At 33.8% G+C, this 21926-nt stretch overlaps 2 protein-coding genes across 6 annotated transcripts; one reads left to right on the forward strand and one right to left on the reverse strand.

Moving 5' to 3' along the window:
- Positions 1–871: 871 nt before the first annotated feature.
- Positions 872–8263, forward strand: Psf2 (DNA replication complex GINS protein PSF2-like protein). Of its 2 annotated transcripts, XR_015544641.1 has the most exons (6): positions 872–1327; positions 1854–1962; positions 2045–2206; positions 3502–3762; positions 7461–7791; positions 8104–8263. XR_015544641.1 is itself a non-coding variant. In XM_011061749.2 (4 exons), exons 1-4 carry the CDS (start codon positions 1083–1085, stop codon positions 2425–2427), a joined length of 576 nt encoding a protein of 191 aa, XP_011060051.2. In that variant the 5' UTR covers positions 873–1082; the 3' UTR covers positions 2428–2692. The 2 variants fall into 2 exon arrangements, 1 of the variants encoding a protein (XP_011060051.2); XM_011061749.2 differs by lacking the exons at positions 3502–3762; positions 7461–7791; positions 8104–8263 and adding an exon at positions 2368–2692 and having other exon boundaries at positions 873–1327.
- On the reverse strand, positions 2688–21395 carry Traf4 (TNF receptor associated factor 4). 4 transcript variants are annotated; one of them, XM_087404792.1, is made up of 8 exons: positions 8638–9258; positions 8444–8521; positions 8305–8370; positions 6825–6929; positions 6573–6734; positions 5934–6251; positions 4723–4983; positions 2688–3832 (listed from the first exon to the last, which is right to left on the reverse strand). In XM_087404792.1, exons 4-8 carry the CDS (start codon positions 6894–6896, stop codon positions 3479–3481), a joined length of 1167 nt encoding a protein of 388 aa, XP_087260918.1. In that variant the 5' UTR covers positions 6897–6929; positions 8305–8370; positions 8444–8521; positions 8638–9258; the 3' UTR covers positions 2688–3478. The 4 variants fall into 4 exon arrangements, with proteins under 4 accessions (XP_087260918.1, XP_011060089.2, XP_011060103.2 ...); XM_011061787.2 differs by lacking the exons at positions 8305–8370; positions 8444–8521; positions 8638–9258 and adding exons at positions 12703–12876; positions 21271–21383; XM_011061801.2 differs by lacking the exons at positions 8305–8370; positions 8444–8521; positions 8638–9258 and adding an exon at positions 21271–21395.
- Between the last annotated feature and the right edge of the window lie 531 nt (positions 21396–21926).

Here is a 21926-nt window from a genome sequence, read left to right on the forward strand (position 1 = left end):
TACTCAGATCCATTTTTGGAATGGCATTCCAAAAATGGATCTGGACACGGAGGAAACCCGCGAAACGCATAATCTTTATATTTTTAAGATTTTTCATTCTAAAATTTCCAAAAAAAAAGATTTATAAAATCTAAAGAAAGCACTCTCAGTAGCAAGCTAATATTTTTTGTTGTCATTTTGACATAAAAATGACATCTTTAATATTCTTTTGACACTAAATGATGACAAATAATATCAGCTTATTACATCTGGATATAAGTATTTATTAAATTTAAGGTATTGACCTTCGGAAATCTTCACAAATCTAAAATCTACAAAATTCTTAAAAATATTATATTAGGAAAATCTTTTAATTTTGATATACTTTAATCAATTTCTTTCCAGTCATCTTGACGCATACGCGATATCGTATTGTTGCGTCTTTGCAGCATTTTGTTCTTATCGAAATATTTGATCTGTGCCTAATCAACATCAAAGTTCTTATCTCTGTAATTGATCATAATTCTTAAAATTAGAAAAAATATAAAATAAGTTAAATCGAGATTAAATAAATTAATCTATATCTATTAGAGCAGAAATGGACATTATCTGTTTTCCTTTTCTACTTATTTATTTTTTTTTTCAATTTACATTTCCCAGAAGTTTCGTTCACATTTTTGTTTTTCCTTACATTTGATTACGCTCTGATTTTTATTTTAGTTCAGAAATATAAATATTATTGCAATAAATAGATGAAAAAGCCTTACTCTATCCTATCATCATAAATAATAAAATCTTATCGCGAAAAAGTGATAAGAAATAAATGTGCATAACCTACTGATGCGGTTGATAGTTCGTAACGCAACCAGTGGCGGGAAAATATGGCGGCGGCCACAACAACGCACGTTCCCGCCTTTTTCGATTTACTGTTCCGGCAGCCGGATTGCCGGAGTCAGCCGGAGCAGTGTCGAGGAGCACGTTGGAATCAAGTGATCAAGCGGATGACGGATCGAATATCGCTCGGAATGCGTCGAGAAACGCCGAGATATAGCTCTAGACACGTGGATATCGAGAAACGATCGATTTGATGCTTGAAACGAAACATGAATCCGAGCGAGGTTGAATTCCTCGGCGAGAAACAGCTGGTCAGTATTGTACCGAATTTCAACTCCGACATAATTTACCTGATCTCGGGTTCAGTGGGTCCATTTCGTGCCGGTTTGCCCGTCAGGGTGCCGATCTGGCTCGCCGTGTGCTTGAAGCAGAAGCAGAAGTGCCGTATCGTCAGCCAAGAATGGATGGACATCGAGGGTCTGAACGAGAGGAAAGAGATGGAGAAGATGTCCAAGTAAGCCCAGAGTTTCTTCTCATTGTCAGCTGCTATCTTGTCCATTGACATCTTGTTTTGTGTCAATCTCTGAGCATTTTAATATAAACTCCATTCAACAAAATGTTTGCAACTGTTACAGAGAAAAATGTAATTAAATTTTAATATTTGAATAGCCAATTGTATATTTACTAAGTGTAAACATATATTTATTTGGTACAAGAATCATTAATTTGATTTGATTATTATTTTTTGTTTAGCAAATATGTATTTTCCGTAAATAAATGTTATATAAGTGCTACTCAAATCATTTATTAAAATTTAGTACATTTTTTTTTCCCAGAATAGTAATCCTGCTGAATATTAGTTTTGCAACTTTTGGAAATTTTCTTCTTTAAAATAGTACAATTTCTCTAGACCTAAAAATACAATCCTATTAGTACAAAGATAACTTCAAACAGTTGAACGCAATCATTCAATTAAATTTTATAGTAATTTGACTTATTCCATATAGAAACGCCTATTCATGAAAATTCCAATGTACCAGGTTGTTTACAGAAATGCCGAGCAGTCATTATATGGACGAAAGTCAAATTCTGTTGAATGTGGCAAATGATGATATTCCTGATACAGATGGAATAAGAATTGCCGTAAAGGTGAGTAAGATCAATTAGCTCTTATACAAGAAATATTTTTACAAAGGTAGAATTTATATGTATATAATTGTTTATATTTTAGGACATATGGGACATAAGAATGTCTAAATTACGAACATCCGTGGATGCTTTTGTGAAGAGCGAAGGGGTGCATGCAAGACTGGATCATCTCACTGCAATGGAGATTAATGGTATACGTCCACTGCTGCCACATGCATTAGATCAAATATTGCGGATACAATCTGTAAGTATATATGGCTGTAAACTTTCAAATTGATATATCTATTTTCCTTACAATGCAAGAATTCTGTCAATTTTATTATTATCATCTATCCTTATTATTGTAATTTTTATTATTTTGCAAGTTATTTTATATATGAGCTTGTTTGCATGGCTTCTTTATAGGCAAATTCAGATGAAGCAAATTCCCAGCAGAGTAGTGGAAGTGGAAGTTTAAGTATGTAAGAATAATATCTAATTATTTATATTAATGCTGTTGTGTGACATAATAAATAGAGAGAGAGAGAGAGAGAGAGAGAGAGAGAGAGAGAGAGAAAGAGAATATTTTTATAATTTTTATGTTTACTTATATCTCAAAAAATTGTTATATTTAATAATTTATTTTTTGTACTCAATTGTATATATTATATATATTTCTTGATATTACCTAATATTTCAACCGTATATAATATAATATAGATATAGGAAATAAAATACACGATATATTTGACATGTGAATATTATATAACGCTTTTATTAGCTAGCTTATTTTCATACTGTTACATACATTCACTAGCATATCTCGATCACATTTTCTCGCTATATATAATAAGTGCATATTTACATCGGTGATTGCTCGATTATTCTTATTCATTGTCCTTTATCCTATGGCATTCCGCATTTATATTTACATTTGCTAAACTTATAGTACACACAGTCCCTTAACAATCTTTGATTTTTTCTCCTTAAAAATAATTGCGCGATCGTAAGGCCACTCTTTAAAAAAATCGAGGCATCCTACTCTCATTTGTTAGATTTTTTTAAAAATATATAATTTTGTGTAAAAAATTATTAGAAAGACAACGAAAATACTCGCAAAATATCGCATAATAATAAGTATTAATTAATATTAAGTTTTTGCGTGCTTCGATTATAATCGACCATAAAAAAAAGATTAGATAATAATAAAATTTTTCAAGAGATAAAATATATATATATATAATTAGGAAATTGAAAAAAATTAATGCATTTCGGCGCATTGCGCATTTGGCAGTGTTAATAAATTAATTATTATTAGAATTATCGGCAAGTATAACACGAATGAATAAATGAAATCTATTATGACGCAGACAGGCAGCAATATAATTTGCGTTTTTAGTCGATTTAAAATAAACTATTGTGCATTATTTAAAACGACGTAAGTACCATATGTCCCGTCAAGCGAGTACTCAGAAATATCACATGATGTCCGTTTGTAGAAACATTAACGTTTCTTCAAAATTGTTAATGCATTTTCTTAGACCGCTACGATTTTACTAGGATCCACTTTAACCCGAATAAACATGGTATCGTCTTTGACGAAGTGTCGTTTCTTCACCATCTCATGAGAAACGAATCTTGGGAAACCGAAACCAAGAGAGTCTGGTTCACGACTCGGCCGTTGAAAGTTCTTCCATGTCGGGTCTGGTATGAAGCTTTCCACGATGTTGCAAGCCTTTTCCGCGATGACTGTCTGATCGAACATCGTGAACGACACGCTGTGCGAGAACGGCCATCGCAGAAGCGCATCATACTCGCCAGGTAGGATTTTTATGTATATCGATATATGACTGCCCTCTCCGGTTCCGTTTCCGTTTAAGAAGATGGAAGCCTATAAAATCGAAAAATCTTTTTAGTGAATTAATTTAACATTTAATCTTTTAATGCTAACTAACCAGACAACATAAATATATTTTTAAAATGTCCGACACAGAAAATCCGCAAGATATTCAATCTTAAGGAAACGAAATTCTATTCTATATGCTTATTTATTTATGCTTTTAATTACTCTGAAAAATATAATATATGAGAGAATCTTGTATAATAATTTTTATAAGTTTTCTTTTAATACTTCATTTAAAACTTTGTGTCATTAATTGCAATGATATAAATTTGATGATGTAATTTACTTTTATAATATATTATATATAGAAGGAGGAAAGAATAATACAATTAATTGCGCAAGGAACTCGTGCATATTATTACATATATGTATTATATATTATTATAACTATGTATTATATATTATATACTATATGTATTATATATTATTATAACTATGACATTACAATTCTGAAGGTGACTCCTACATGGTAAATAATACTATCAATATTAACAAATATACTGGCAAAATTACTAATTATGTGTGATTAATGAATTGATGTAGAATACTGATGGAAAACTGGATTTTTATTTTCGTGCATCAGTATCGCTTTATTAGAATTCATGTCACAGTATGTCACAATAAATAATGTACGTAAAACTAAAGTGAAATATATTGTTAATAATATTGATCGTATAAGATTGTAAAAATACTAAAAATATTAATGCATACTATCAGTATTACTGTTCAGTATTATTGATCGTGTAGGATCATCTTGAAGCAGAGTATCATACAATTTTTATTACGCTTTTAAGACGCAGCAACAAGAGAGTAGACGTCAAAACGAAAATCGAACCGAAAATTGACTATTGATATATTTACATATATATGTAACGCACCTGTAACTTGTATCCATATTGACTAGTATAAAAAGGTGGACTGACAAGCTCCATCCCTTCCTTCGCTTTTGCTTCCGACATCTTGACCGCATAATCCGTAATTTTCCATATAAGTGTGCCCGTGTAATTTAACGATAGCTTGCTAATCGCTGATTTCAAGCTGGTAATTTGATGTTGTTGTTTCGTCACCAAACTGCACATGAGACTTAGATGCATTTTTGCGGATTCCTCCAGATGTTTGTCTAACGAGAATCTGTTTCCCTGTTGCAGAAAAATCATGATGTAACACTTTTTGGACTAGAATTAAAATATTAAATGAGAGAATAAGTCTCTTTTAAGCAAATTAATAAATTATAAATATTTTAAATTTCCAAGTCACTCCAATTATAACGTCGTTACTGTTGATACTAAAATTAAAGGTAGAACCCAACAGGGCGAATGAGAGTACAGTGCAGTTATTTGTATACAAAATAATAAAGTAATATTTTTACTCTTTTATTCTAAAATTTACAATGTCATTCAAATAAATTGTACGTTTCGATTCACTTTGGAGTCCTCAGCATTGAATTACAAAATTAGTGTGTGTACATCCTCTACATGTCAAATTAAGCACCAACAAATTGTAAATTTAATTAATTTGTAAGAGTTGATAAGAACTCCAAAGTAAATCGAAAAATATAATTTATTTGGATAATCGTAAATTTGAGAATAAAAGACTAAAATTATTACTTTATTGTTTTTCGTACTGATAATTGCACTGTACTCTCATTTATCCTGTTAAATTTCACTTTTGGTTTTAAATTCCCAAAGTTAGGAAAATTTGAATTTACTTCATCGAATCAATCGATCAATTAATTTGTTTTTTTATTATTCATTCTTTATTTTTTATTATTCATTCTTATTATTATTTTTTCTCGGAAAAGAGAAAAGCGCAAATTTTTCCGAAGAAAAATTTAAAGTCATATACAGAAAAAATAGTATGTGAAGTAAATATTCTTTTATTTCTTATTAAATATTTAATTATATTTAATGATATTTATGTGATATCTAAAAGGATGACAAAAAGAAGACTCGAATCTCTTCGTATCAATTTCTCATTCTAAACATCGAGTATTGTATTTCGTAGAAATAAACTTCTAAGAAATATTTTTTAATTTATTTATCTTTTTATCATAAGCGGACATAAATTATGACGTGCGAAAAAATAATACCTTAAAGCGGCAACCGGCGTCCTTGAACGTGCAGGAAAGCAGATGCGTAGTGCAATGATCCTTCAGGTGAACCTCGAGATCCTCTCGGGGTAGCACCGCGGTTTCGCAACGATGAGGACATGCTACCGGGAATCGACCGCATTTCGCGTGATGAGCGCCGAGCGTATCGAAAACGAATTCTTTGTTACAATAACGACAGGCGACTAGTCTCTTGGCACACTCTCCCAGCTTGTGTTGGCCGAGGTGTCGCCTTTGCACCTTCATGCCACACTTGTTTTCGCAATAAAGAGGCTCGTAACCACATGTCCCCGTGTGTTTCTGCAAACATTGTGTTTTTACAATTACCTTCTGGAATCAATAATTCTTGAAGAAATGTCTAATAGAAGTAACAAATTAAAAAAAAAAAGAGTTCGGTTTATTTAATAAAATTAATTAAATTTATCGAAGTTACAAATATTTGAAATTACAGAAACAAACAACTGAAATGAGACTTGTGCGTATTTAAGCGAATGAAATATCAAATAAAAGAGGTAAAACATATAAGCAAAACATATAAGCAAATAATATTCAATTAAATATTCAAAATAATGATATATTGACATAATTTCATTATATAATTATTATTTTGAATGAATATACCTCTAAAGTGTGTCCGGTAAATTCTTTGGCACAAAAGTCGCAACGGGCTCTACGCTGAGCGCAGGTATACTTCAAATGATCCTCCATGAGTACGCGAGGTATCATCGCCCCGCATTTATTACCGCAAGGAATCGCATCGTGTTTACACGTGTTCAGGTGCGCCTGTGATAAGAGCAATATTTAAATTTAGTTGGTCCATCGAGACACAATTCTCATTCTGTAATACCAAGCACTCTTTTACGATGACTTTACCTTCAACTTCCTCAGCTCGTCCGACCATTTGCAACCGTCCTTGTGATGTATGCAGTATACGATGGAGCCCATTATTGCCTTTTCTGCCTCCGTGTCTTGGAAGTTCTGAAAAAGACCGAGACAAAAATGTTATTTACCTTCGTCTGTTTGCTGTTTGCTGAAACATAAAACGTAAAACTGTTGGTGCTCGTATACCGTAACTCGAAATTTAAACGTCTGGATTTTTATTAATAGATAAAAATTCATGCAGATTCTTTTCAGAAAATCTTTTTAACAAAATTCCATTACCTCAGGATCTTTTGATCTTTTTCCTCAAAATACTTGAATAATATTTTACTTTTTATTCTTAAAATATGTTAAAACTTATAAAAAAGTTAAAGTGTAATTTTAATTAACTTATAATTTAATTACTTGAAGTTTTTCCATTCAATAAAAGACACATAACATAATACATAATATTGTTTATAAATAAATTTGAGTAAATCATTGCCACAAACTAACGTGAATTATTTATTAGTGATTTAAGGACGATTCCACTTGAATTGCAAACCGGAAGCTCTTTATTTTGAATCGTTCGTACAATTTGTGTAAATTGCAGTTTATTTGACCTATGATAACCGGAAAATTATTTTTCAGGATGTCACCGGCTGGGCTACTTTTCGAAATATTAAAGTGATAACACAGGGTGTAGCGCCCTGGGAGATATTGTCTCGTGCAGAGAACCACGTGGGAGATGCAAGCCAGGAATACTTTAATTGTTGTGTTGTTCAAGCGATTGCATCATTGATGTACATAATCCGTGTTTTCAAATTTATTTTCGCAAATAGACTAATGTAAAAATATATTTTATTTTTAATATCATAAGATTCCCATATACACAGCACAGATGTTCAAGGGACTTTCTGAAGAACATCCTGAAAATATCCCAAAGTACCAAGAACATTCGCACGAATATCTTTGAGATAAAGTATGTATGCATGGATTGTAACATAATTTGTTTAGAACAATACGTAAAAATTTGGAAATTTATAATTTGCCATACAACAAGTATAATTCAATATAAATCGTTCGTTAATTATTTATTTTTCAGTTTTAAAAAGATACATAGAAAATTGCCAAAAATATTTTGATTATGTCAGATTGATAGACAATTGTGAAAAATAATTAACAAAACATTGATATACGTACATTACTAAAAACTTTAACAGTTCTCTCTCTCTCTCTGTCTTTTGTCTATCTTTCTATTAGACTTATTTGTCAAAATTATTTTCTTGAATAGCACGTTACTTCAGGAAAAGGAATTGTAAGATCCGATCAACCATTCGTATATAAATGCATCCGGTGTATATAAATATGTGTGCGAACACGCTCGAAGGTGCTTGGAAGTTGAAACCTGCATGACCGGCAAGGTCGAGGAACCTAACGCAACCAGCCTAGCGGTGAGATATAAACAGAAAAGAAATGAAAGGGACAAACCTACCTTCTCCCTTTCAAGATCGCTCTCGAATATTTTATATCGAACGCTTCGAAATTGGTACTTGGAACCCTTTAGAAAAAAGAAGAATCGGAGACATGATATATGAAGAAATCGGAGAACTTGAGATACTTGTCATACTTACAAAGTAAATCGACACGAAGCGAAGAATAAATCATAGCATTTCGAATACATCATATAATGTGAAGATCTTCATGTCGGCCTATGAAATCATATTAAAGAAACCAAGAAGACTTCATATTAAAAAAGAAGATAAAGTTATTAATACAATAATAATAATAATAATAAATATAATTCTAAAGTTTCTGCTCTACTAACTCGTCCATTGTTCCCTCCTTGGATGGAGCTCTTTTTGCATCGTATTAGGTTTCCGATATTAGAATACTGGGCACCGCAGCAGGTAAGCATGACGGTAAAGTAACGGACAATCGATCTTCGCATGTTCTACTTATTCTTCATGCCTTGCAGCGTCGAATATGTTCGATGTTCAATATTCACTGTCATTGCCATCATAAACGATCAATCGTAAGCGTAATTTACGCAGCATGATTTGTCTCTTGTCTGACCTCGACGAACCAAACGTATTTTAGATCAAGATCCGTATATAGAATCTATAGAATAATAAGCGCATCTTCATGTAATATTCATGATTGTTTCATGTTTAGAGTTGCGTAATGACATTTATTTGTATTATTCTATTTTTGAAAAATTAAAAATCCGATTGCTATTTGTATTATTTTGATTGGCAACATTCTCAGGTATTCTGTTTATCGTCTGTCTTTGATGTGACTCCACTGCAAAATGGATTCGATGACGTAAATGGTATAAAAATTATACCTTACATTCTCCTTGAAGACATCAAGATATTCCCACGAATCGACTGTTGCGAACTCGCACTTCATTCGAATAACCGTCCATCTCTTTTCGGATCCGACCTTGGTAAATGGTCAAAAATTAACATACGACACGATGTGCATTTGATCTTCGCCTTCTCGTTTCCAAAAACGGTCGAATCTTAAATCGAATAGTATCGAGGTGATAAAAAAATGGGTCCATTTAATTATTCAAAGCGCATTAATTATGACGCAAAACCTTTCAATTTCTTTCCGTTCTGAACATGCATAGGAATTTTATTTAATTTTTGTTGCTCGACAAATCGTTACTTTACAGATTATAATTGTTAATAAATTAATATTTTCAATCTTATTTTTATTAGCTTTAAAATGCATACGTTGTTCATAGATAGAATTAAATATTGATATAAAAAGAGTTTAATGTGATGTAAACAGGTGATGTAAACAATTACATAATTTATGACACTTTCTGAATTTTTATACTTCTCAGAAATATACTTCTCAAATTCCTGTATCTCACATAATCTTATATTATCCTGTATTCTTTATATATTCTATATTTTTGTTATTCGGCTTCTTTTTTTTCTTCTAAAAGAGATACAATCCCATACATACGCAAATTTCCCAGGGACATCCTGAAGATGTTTCAGAGAACATACAAATGTCCTGAGAAAATTTCTTATAAAGTATATGCTGTATAAAATCTCTACATCCATCCTTCAATATATACAGGAAGGACAGACTCGTGCTCTTAACGACACAATTTATATAAACTACACTAATTGTGAGAGAAAAGTAATTTTTAGTATTTGTGATTATAATTACATATTGTGATCATAATTACAGTTATTACTGTTATAATGTTATTACTGTTATAATGTTAGTAATAACAATTTTATTTATAGTTCTATAAAAAAATATATACGGTTGACTGAAAATGACTATACATAAATGACTATACTATATTATAAAAATGGTTACAATTACCATAATTTAATTGTAAGTTAAGTCACTTTCGATACCAACTATATATTTTATGATAAAGCTGTTGTAAATATAATTATTATTTATACTAATATTATAGCAATAATAACCATCATAATTGTGATATTATGTAATTATAACAAGTTATCACAAATACCAAAAACATTCCTCTCAGTGTAGGTCAATTCGTGAAGAAAAATCAGAATAATTTTTTATTCCAATATTTTTTCCACGCGTGCATGCGGAATCTATGGACAATTGTATGCAGAACTGTTTCAGAAAAAGGTGTAAATGGAGAATATCAAGGCAAGAGACGTGTTCATTTGCGTCGCTAAAGTTGGTGATTGTTTACGTTAGCTTTAGCAAGTTCTGAGTGCGATATAGGATGCTCGCAAACGGATGGAGGTTCATGGTTTCCCCTCGTGGAGCGAGTTGCCACGGAGCGTAACGTTCTCGTTCACTCGAACGATGGAGTTCATCGTCGTGGAATGCGCGGCGAGGAACAATGCGCGAGGAAGAGGAGGAGAACGCGAAGCCGCGCCACTTCCGGCGTAGACCAACCGGAGAATGCCACCGTCGTCATTGTCGTCGTCGTCGTCGTCGTCGTTGTCGTCGTTGTCGTCGTCGTGGGAAGAGCGGGGACGAGAGACAAAGAATAGCCGAGAGCTTTTAATATAACACACCGTAATTATACTGCTCGTTGGACTAAACGTAACCGTTCAGCGTTATCTCACATTCTCGCATTCCTGAGCAGCGGAGGATGACAGGGAACCACAAAAGGTTGCGACGATTGCGGATGTGCGCGCTCTCTCTTGGGTTTGAAACGCACGTTCGCAGCTGAAGAGTGAAGACTGGTACACCATCAAGCATATCAGGGGTCTAAGAAACTTCTCCATAGAATGCAAAAAGATACATCTTCCCACTTTCTAAAGTCTTATTAAATTCGCTAATCTGCGTTATACAACGATTGTATCTTACTGCTCATACATTTCAGCATAATAGAAGAGAAAGAACAATGTATTTAGAACTTAGAAATAATTCCGAATAAGATTTTTTCCTGTGAAGATCTGCAGACATAATTTGAAATTTAATATTCATCTATATAGTCATAGAAAATATAACTTTGAATTTGACTTGCATGTTAGACTCAGTCTTTAACTGAAGAATCGATGATAAATAATCTTTTCTCAATTTTTTTATTTTTCAACTTTTTAAATACAAAATAGAGAAAAGATTATGGTATTGAAATTAATATCGTTAAAATTAACAATATAAAGAAACGGCTTAGATGAAAAAATCAATTATGAAAAATATTATTAATTTTTAACGCGAACCACAGTTTGAAGTTCAAATTCTGAGACCTCAGAGAAATTTTTTTAGACAAAGATCAGAGGAAAGATATTTGCCTCGAAATTAACATTTTTAATCATTCATTAATTTTTTATAACAAGAATTTAAAGATGAAGTTCAAACTCTGAAGGCTCAGAGAATTTTTTTCGACGAAGATGAGAGAAAAAAATTGATGCTTTGAAACTAATACTTTTAATTATTTATTAGTTTTTTTACACGGACAAAAGTTCGAAGTTAAAGCTCTTAAAATTCTGAGAGTCATAGAGAATTTCTCATTCACTTTGTAAAGGTGCTGTATTTGCTAACATCGATTAACTCCAATTTAATATATATATTCTTTTCCGAATCCGGGATCCGGAAATTGCGGTAAGTAAGTCAATTATGAAATACACTCGGGTTCTTTTAACCGAATACTTCGCGTCATCGCCGTTCATCGGATCGAGCGAGAAGAAACAACGGGAGGAGAGGTCGAATGACTTCGGAAGCGGTCGAGGCCATCTGTTACGCTTGGTTCCCACGCTTCCGCTGCCCGCCGGTCGTGCCTTACAGCTAATATTTTATTCCAGTGAGATAGCACCGGGTGCTCATGCACGAAATTCTACGAATCATATAGGAGCGCGAAGAAAAATCCCCGTCGTCGTCATCGTCGTTGGCGCAACATCTGGCGACAATACCGAAACGCGACTATCAAGAAGAACCGTTCTCCTGCACAGGATTCTTGCAACGCAATCTTGGAGTCAACGGTCTCGACGTGATCACCGTAAACTTTATACATTCCCGATGTCTTCGCCGGAAACGACGTTGATATATATATAGGAAACCAACGTTTCCGTTGATTTAACCGCAACTTAATCTCTAACGGATCTCTTTTTTTTTCTGTGCGTAGTTTACATTACATTTATGGAGATTACATTACGAAAATGACCATAATAGAAAGAATATAGAAAATTCAACGAAATGAAGACAAATTTATGATTATCAAACAATATTCACACAAATTATTATAAATGTGTCGTTTTTATTATAATCAAGCAATTGTCTAGAAATATGTTAGGTATTTCGGACTAAGAAAGCATTTTTGTTATTGTCCTATTAATAACACTTTACGTGATTAATGAAAAGCCAAAAAAGAAGGAAAAATATGATAACAAAATTAAAAAAAAAAAAATAAAAAATAAAAAGAAATGTATCAAACCTCATCGGTAATTATAGGCGCTTTGTCCATGGTGTCGTTGATCGGGCTGGGCGGTGACGTGGGGCTAGCACTGGGGCTTACGTGGAAAACCTTGGACTCCTTGGCGGGTCTCTGAGGTGACACCCTCGCCGGGAAGCTCAGGGTCTTGGTCCACTGCGACAGACCGCGCACCATCTTCAATGTTAAAGGCACTAACGTCACTCGCGCAACCGAGATGACTCGGGTTCACCACTGGAACCATTCAGTTTCGCGACTCGCGAAAGAGGGACATAGCTTGTCCCTGTTTCCTATATTTAAATCGCGTTCCCACGGTCTCAAGTAATTCGCACTTTTTATTTCCCGAGAAATCTCGTGACTCAGGCCGTTTCGAGTGTCGCGGTCGTGACACTCGACAGGAAGTTGTATACTCGCATACAATTCGACTCGACTTCAAGTAAATCTCAAGAATCTCTTGCCAAATGTGAACCTGCTTAAGTAAAGTTAACGATAGTACTCCTCTCGGCTCGGTAACGCACAAGACCGAGTTTACTGATGGACTGACACGCAGGCTGTGACTAGTTCTGCAACTCCTCTGGACCCCATCATGGTGTCGATGGGGACGACGAGGACGGTAGTAGTAGTGGTGGTTATACCGATGGTGGAGGAGGAAGAGGAAGAGGCAGCGAAGGAGAAGATGGAGGAGAAGGGGGAAGAATCGGTCGCGAGCCAGAAGAGCCGTTGGAGCGACCGGGAGATTGGCTTCGCGAAGGATGGTGCATGATGCGATCATGCGAATGTAATTTCCCAGTTTCTCGGTCTACCCGCAGTCATTATCCCCTGTAACTTCCTGATATCTCTTCTAAAAGAGTGTGGGAACTTAAAACGATGAATGACTTCAATCAATAACGAAGGTGATCGCGCGCACGTCCTGTACAAGAAAGAATGAGCGACCTGTTTCGTAAATTGTAATTCAATAAATCTAGATTTGTAGTACGGTGTTAGATTAACGTTGATAAATTGGATATAGTTAGTTTAGAATCTTATCTGTAGGATCAGAAATAGAAAAAGATGAAAGGGATCAGTTGATTAAGGCTACAAGATGTTGACAAAACCGATCTTTGAACTAATCCGCCCCTGTAAGAATAGACTTTTGTTTTGAGAGAAGATAACCGGGGAAAACATGATAACTGAGAGAAGAATACCGTCGAGAAGTGGAAAGGAGGGAGAGTCAGGTCGTGAATGAAGGAACATGTGCATGTAAAACAGGAATGCCCTCTCTCTTTCTCCTTCTCTCTCTTTTCTTCTAGACGGCGAACAGGTACGATCCTGTATAAACTTGCAGAGAGTAGCTTTCAAAATGTTTGCTTAGATCATTCTATAATAATTAAGACATCGTTTTTTTTTAAATTTCATTAAAAAATATAATTGCAGGGTTACCACAGACCTGGAAAATCAGGAGAAGTCAGAGGAAAATGTAATAAAAGTCTAGAATTTCGAAATTTGCTCACAATTCCCTAAAATTACTTCTATTCCAAATAATCATTAATTTTTTAAATATTATATCTGACATATGTTCATATTATAGTCAAATACGTTCAAAACTTGTGCACTTTAAACGATTTTAATAAAATAATTAAAATTCATATTTTATTCAGTATTTTTATTTGATCTCTCTTTTTCGACATAACATTCTTTTTTTCAAAACTAATTTATTTTTTGCTGGCTTGAATTTGAATCCAAAATTCTATGCTACTATAAATTTTTTTCCATTGTTTTTAATATAGACTAGTTTTCCTACAATCCTTGAGTCTAAATGTAAAAATTTATATATTTTATTCGTGGAAAATTTTCCATTTTCATCTGAAAAACCTGAAAAAGTCAGGGAATTTTAAAATTCATTTTCTATGACAACCCTAAATTGTCAAAGTACATCATCCCTCCTCTTTTCTCCCGATCGACAAGAATCGCGAGAAACTACACGATTTCCTAATATAAAAAATCTATTTTTTGTGGCTGAACTAGTGTATAAGTTTTTTTATAAGTTATGACATTATCAAAAAGTACACACTTTTCAAAGTGAGATAGGTACGTTTGATATTTGGCAAAAGCAAGAAAGAGAGAGTTCTAATAAAGCAGTTTAGTATAGCGATAAAAAAACCGACCCATAAAGAAACTGATCTCCGTGCGAAAAGAACCTTTAAAAAAGAGCCTTTGATTTCCGTTTCGATACCGGAATGTTTTCCTTTCGGAGACAAAGAACTCTATCGACGATGATCAGAAAGGAGAGAGAGATACACGTGTTGCCAACTGCAGATTTGTGGAGTAACGAGCGGACTGCGGAGGTGGAGGGGGAGAACGGGAAAGGAGGAGGGATAAGGAGGGGAGGGGAAGATAAGGGGGGGGGATAACGACATCGCCGGACCTATATCGCCGCCCGGTATGCACACCGTGCATTCAACTGCATTCAACTGTGCGCGGACCGGATCTAACCCAGCTGCGGCCTTCTTCGACCTTCCCCCCACCGATAATCGATGAAGGGAAGAAGTCGCGGCTCTCTTGGCCGGCCACCGGCCATTCCAAATCTTCTCCTGACAATCGAGAAAGCGATCCCGCTCGTGGATCACCGGGTTCGTGTGGATTACCGACCACGAAGCCGAATAAGCCATTCGGTGATCGAATAAATATCTAGGCATATCGTACACCCGTCTCGCTCGCCGAGCGTTCGCCATCGTTGCTCTTCGAATCATTTTGGGAGCATAACAATTAATATTAGGTACCGCTATTATAGTCCTCTATCGTTAACATTTTTGTTTCTTCAGCTTTTTACTTCTTTTGCCGTTTGCGAATTTAAGAAATCTTTCGTATAAAGATAAATAAAATAATTAATAATGAGTAACATTTAATTGAGAATAAAATAATTGATAATTGCACAAATAAAATAATTAATAAGATATTTATCAGTATTTTGTAAACGTTAATCTCTAGGAGTGAATTTTCATAATATCGTGATATATTTGACAGATGACAAGAATGAAACAAAGAAATAGTGAAATATATCCATGGGTGATGTGAAATTTTTTTGGACGAGTTAAAATCTTTTTGTATCCCATTAATTATCTGTGGAACATTTAAGTTTACGACATTATCAAAAAATGATGTGTTTTTATTATACTTATAGAAGAGTTATATATTACTTGATGTAAAACAAATTACTGTCTATAATGAATTTTTAAACGTCAAAAGATGTCAATATCCCAATTCGACTCTTTGTGTCTAACGAAATTATTTCGAGTTAACAACTACTAATATAAAAACAACAATCTCCGATATTATTTTATAATACATAATATTTCAAACGACAAAAGTAGTGTTTTTTTAATCAATAGATTATTTAATGACATTATATATTATATATATTAGGTCATTTAAAAAGTATCCGCGGTTTTTTCATTCAAAAATTGAACAAAAAACCGCGGATACTTTTTAAATGACCTAATATATTATTCAATCGTTTGCCGATTATACGGCAATTAATTGTACTTCGCGCCACGTGCATCTGTCTTTCGATCTGTCTTTCACGCAGGTGAAACATGAACGAGCAATCTGCTGCGCGATCGCAACCAGATCGGAGTTTTCTCTTTTGAGGTACGGATTTTCGTCGACGAAAGGGTTTCGTACACGTCCCGTGGCCAGACGGGGCACAGGATACAAAGGTGGTGCCTTGTCGAAGCGCGTCGGCGATACCAGGCGATACGAGGAGCACCTGGCAAGATGATGGGAGGGATCGAGCACATGCGGAGGATAGGAACGGAACGTACATGGCGCATCGTCCGGGGAGTAATGTTGGGAAGTGTGCAGCTGTCATAGCAGCTGCGAACCTTCTTCCATCTCTCTCTTTCTCTTTCTTTCTTGCCCGATGACCGACAGCTTTCCTCCGGCGCCTCCTGCGCCTTTTGCCTCACATCGGCTGCACGTCGCCTAATTCCTGCCTCGGCATACTGATTCTTTTACGGATTTTTATTCTCCTTCGTCGTAGTAAATTCTTTAATGCAGCTGGAAACCATACTGGCACAGCAATGGAAAACTAAAAGATGCTTTAGAGCACGTATCAGGGATTAGAATGTCCTTTAATCGACTTTACATCTTTTAAACATGCATACTTCAAATGCCGTACCTCTGCGTTGTCTCACAGTTTATTGGAATAATTGGAATGTTTTAGTAAGCACGTACTTTTATTGTATATATAAATGCAATGATTGTTTATTATTGTTCAATGTGTTTATAAGCTTCTAAGTAGGCTAATCCTTTTACTTTCGCCATAATATTATATTACGATTTTGTATTTAATTGATTTCGTGATACTTTTAATATAAAATTGATTGATTTTATTTTAGAGAGCGAGGAGGTTTGTAGGATCAAATTAAACGTGAATTTATTTTAAAGGAAAGAAATAAATAAATACAGTTGTTTTATTATACTACTACACTACTATACTATATTTGAGATGTATAAATTATACTTTTGGCTTCCAAGACAATTTTCTTCACAGAAACTATGTGATTTGCAGATTCTTGATCAGTTTCGATCAAGTTAAATGCTATTTATAATAAATCGTTAGAAAAATGTTTTTACAAAATAATAAGAACATAAACATAAAATTCTAATTTTTTAATTAATATTGATATCATACTAATTTGTTACCATTTTGTAATATTGTTATTAAAATTTGTTAAAAATATCGAAGCTTTTTATCATTGAAGATAGTTTCAAAAATTTCAAATTTTGCTATTTTTTAGTTTTCCTTAAGATACTTTACTCTACATATTGAACCTAATATTGACATTTTTTAAATGTCAGGTTCAATATGTAGAACAAAGTATCTTAAGGAAAACTAAAAAATAGCAAAATTTGAAATTTTTCTATCTTCAATGATAAAAAGCTCCGATATTTTTAACAAATTTTATATTATTAGGTGTTGGAATTAATTCGTAGCGTTTTATAAGTGATGGGAAGTAGTTTCATTAATGTATTTTTTAATGCTGTGAAATAAATAACATTCTTTCATTAAAAAACGCTACGAATTAATTCCAACACCTAATACTAATAATTTTCTAAATCCTAAATATAGCAAAATAACTTACTAAACTTTAAATGTAACATCTACAAAGAACTATGTCCATTTATTCCTTTCTCTAAAACAAATTCACAAATTTCGCCTCCAATTTAATCATATAAAACATTCATCCCTCCTAAGTAAAAAATAATAATAATATAAAATAGATTTTCCAATTCAATTATATTTTATATTTCCTTTGTGACATAATTAATATATTACATTAACGTTTTATTTTAATGTGCTCTTCGAATAATCGGTGATTGTGATAATTTACTTTATAACATAGAGAAGCCCGCATCTTTAACTCAATTTTAAAACCAACTATCATCATCGCGAGAAAAGAAACATCCTTGCTGCTTTCCAAGACGAAGAGATCTGGCTACATCTGTGTTCGCTTCAGCTGCCTCTTGTAAAACTAAACTTCCTACCCCTGCCCACACATCTGCTCGCTGCTCTCTTATGACACATCCGTAATGGATGTTGTGTGACGTATCTCAACAATAAGAATAAATGAAGCGGTAATACATTCACTAATCTCTAAACCTCAATTTTTTTATATTTCGCATTCACATTTACTTGCGATATGACGTTTGTTTCTTCTTAGCGTTATTTCAATTTTGATATTTCAATTTTACTTTTGTTATAATGCATATGTATCGTTCAAACAAGTTCAATTTTAGATATTGTATCACTGTTCACTAATGCTAAATAATCATACAGTCGATTCGTTTAAAACGAATAGTTTTATCTGATTTTATCATTTAAGTTTTTTACTGATACGTATAACTTATGATAGATTTGAAATAATTTTATCTTCTCTCGAGTAGTAAACAAATTGAGAGAATAAATTGTATTCCTGTCCTATATCTGCATATAGACCTTTACACGGTCACTTGCGATTATTTACGCTTGCGTAATCGACATTAGTATAGCTAGCGTGGAAGCGCAATGGAAGACTCGTGTCGCAAAACAGCCAGGTGAAAGGAAAGTTTCGCAGCGTTTCATACTAGATAAGTTAGTGGACTCTTCAGAATGTTGGATCTTCGATGTATTATTCGCTTATCTCAGACCTTGAATTGAAGATTTCTTTTCATTTCAATCTCGATATCATTTTCAAAGAAGTTTCAGTTGTTATTATACACAATGAAGAAACAAAGAGAGAGAGAGAGAGAGAGAGAGAGAGATTAAGAAATTAAAAATTAGATTTTATATATATTTGTACAAATAAATCACGTTAAAATTGTAAATAACATCACCTATATCTATAAAAACAATTTCCTTTTTTTCTAAATAAATTATCAATTATCTTCTGGAGTTAAAATTAATCGAGAAGAACTAGAGATAAAAAACGTAATGTCAATTATTCTGATTATAAGACAAATTACATTTTTTTTTGCATGACAGCTTATTGGCTTTCCTTTTTTTTTGTGTGTGTGTTTTGTCCCGGCACTTCTAACATCGGTTAGAATATCTTCGTCTCTTCTTCTTTTCTAATCGAACCATTCTAAAGCCAGGAAATTGGAGCAGCCGCACAGCAATCGGCGCAGCTGTCGACAACTTTCAGAACATGTTGAACGACGGCAGCTGCACCGAAGCACGGCGCATTACCGCCCAATTCGATCGACAGAATGCTTATATCGAATGCTTATATCGAGTGTGCCTACGTAGATGCCTACATACATGCGTGTGTCGTGGCGCAGACGAGGCGGTACAGTCGAGTGTATTAAAACGGTGCCCGGATCACGAAGCCCACATTCGCGAGGATACTTCGAAGTGATGCTGACGAATCACCTGGTTCCTCGCAGGCACGAATAAATCGATTAATTGTGTAATCAGGATCGCTGAAGCCCGTATCAGACTATAGATTAAGATTGAGATTGAATTTGACCAATCAAAGCTAGGGTTACTTTTATATTGGTTTTCTTTCTCCTGATTGAATAATTTCAATCTTACTCTCAACCTTAGGTCTATATAAGAGATTTATTTGTATTGAAACCCTTGAAGTCTCCAAAAACTTTTCAAAATGAGGTAAGTAGATATTTAGGAGATGAAGAAAAAGAAAGAGAAAATAATGGTGAATGCAAAAGGTGCAAGCAACGCGAATAAATCTCTTATAATGAATTTGATTGAACGTATAATAAAGGCTTGTTCTTTTTGGCTGAATTTTTGCACCAGTTTTATCTTTTTTCCTCTTCCGTCCTCCTGAAGAGAAAAGGAAGAAAGATGAAAAAATTCAGTCGAAAAGAACAGGCCTTAATACTGGTGTATATTAAAGCCGTTGTACACTGATTTAATCTGAATGAAATGTAAGTATTTCTCTCGAATTATAAAATATATAATTTACTTGACAACATACTAAAATATATCGAGGACTTCACGGTTTAACCCGTTTCTATATTCATATAAAACACACATCTTTACATTAATTTGTACGATGGCTTTAATATGTACCAGTGCGCACTGAATGCATTTAATTGAATTCGCTATCACTCTCTAGTTTGATAAACTTTAGGGTCATCTTTCAAGGCGCCACGAATGAAGCTCTTATCGAGCAGAGAAGCGGTAAGAAACATTTCTACTATATGTATGTACGCACGACACTGCGTATGCTGTGATACGCAGATAAGGGAAAGTTAAAACTTCACGAAGTCGACCGCGCGAAAATGCCGATATCGCAACTCTTTGTTGTACGTACATTTATTGAATTCATGAGGAAAATGATAGAAAATATTAAATGAACTAAAAACGTTATTGAGGTGGAAGGACGATCGTACTAAACTCTTAACGTTAGGACCACCGATGGTACAATTTTCCTCTCTAATCATTTTAATGTTTTCTTTTTTTATATTAGATATACAATACATTGAAAATTTGTGAATACAATACAAATAATTCTAACGATACATTGGGTCATCTAAAAAGTATCCGCGGTTTTTTGTCATTAGATGGTGTTGATGGTCAACGGATACTTTTTAAATGACCCAATATATAGATAATATCAAAATATAATTTTTCACTAACCGACAACAAGGATTATATAGGAAATTATCAAATTGATACTTTTTCGGAAGTTCTAGCGGGATATCATCGGCAATTCTAGTGCTAAATTTCGTTATTACTCTTAAATTAAACATTTAACGTGGTTCCTGATTAACAAATAAAAAAAACATATAGTTTTTTACATGTAAAAATTAATAAACCGTTTTTTTTTCTGACCATCATTAAATAATACATTTCATAAATTTATAATATACTTTATAAATATATACTTCCCTTACAAAGAAATCCAATTCAATACTGAAAGATAATAATTAATTAATCATTTTAAATTAAAACATTATTATTTATAATGAATAATTACTATTTTCCGGTATTAAATTTCTACAAGAGTTTATAATATACTTTTATAATACCTAATACTTTATTATACAGCATCTTCAGTCATCGAATAGTCATATTGTTTGCGAACTTACCGTTTCAGATATCTGGTTGACATTATAAGTGAACTGTCCACGTCCAGGAATCAAAAGTAGGCGGCGTCGAGAACACCACTGCCCTTCAACAATTTAATAGCGTCGACAGGTGGTATCGCGCAAATCGTCAAGCGTAATGATGTTCCTGCGGTGACCACCGGATTGGAATGAACCTTGAACTTGCCTCCAAGGCAATTCCTTTCAATCACCTTCGGTTAATTAAAAACAAGTTTACCTCAAACTCATTTTTCCCCTTAGATTAGTCCCTTTGTCTCTAACTTGTATGTATTTATTTCGAACTTTCTATCAAAATATCAATGCTTAGTTCCGAGACTCAATGGATCGGACGATGTGAATGAATCGAAAAAGTGTTTACACAATCGAATATTGTATAATCACGATATTCTTCTCTCTCTCTCTCTCTCTCTCTCTCTCTCTCTCTCTCTCTCTCCCCCTCTCGAACGATATAGATCTGAAGCGGCAGATCTAATATGAACGCACTGCGTGACACGCGTCAAGACTGGAGCTTCGTTTCTTACGAAACAGCCACGGGACTGTTCGAGGAAGCGATGTGTCGCGCGTCGCCTGGAGTTCGTCGAACCTGGATCTATCTATCGTCCGGACCTCGTCCGGCAAATGTCCCTGCTTATTGGTAC

Source organism: Acromyrmex echinatior, chromosome 3 (assembly GCF_024713525.1).
Source record: "Acromyrmex echinatior isolate Ae372 chromosome 3, ASM2471352v2, whole genome shotgun sequence".
NCBI lineage: Eukaryota > Metazoa > Arthropoda > Insecta > Hymenoptera > Formicidae > Acromyrmex > Acromyrmex echinatior.

Bases quoted from the DNA above. Each gene is read 5' to 3' on its own strand.
- Psf2 (XM_011061749.2), top strand. From the start codon at position 1,083: ATGAATCCGAGCGAGGTTGAATTCCTCGGCGAGAAACAGCTGGTCAGT. The intron at 1,328-1,853 runs GTAAGCCCAGAG...CCAATGTACCAG, and splicing joins GAGATGGAGAAGATGTCCAA to GTTGTTTACAGAAATGCCGA. The intron at 1,963-2,044 runs GTGAGTAAGATC...TTTATATTTTAG, and splicing joins GAATAAGAATTGCCGTAAAG to GACATATGGGACATAAGAAT.
- Traf4 (XM_011061787.2), bottom strand. From the start codon at position 12,876: ATGGTGCGCGGTCTGTCGCAGTGGACCAAGACCCTGAGCTTCCCGGCG. The intron at 6,252-6,572 runs GTATATTCATTC...CAATGTTTGCAG, and splicing joins TTACCGGACACACTTTAGAG to AAACACACGGGGACATGTGG. The intron at 4,984-5,933 runs GTATTATTTTTT...TTTCTGCAACAG, and splicing joins ACGCCGGTTGCCGCTTTAAG to GGAAACAGATTCTCGTTAGA.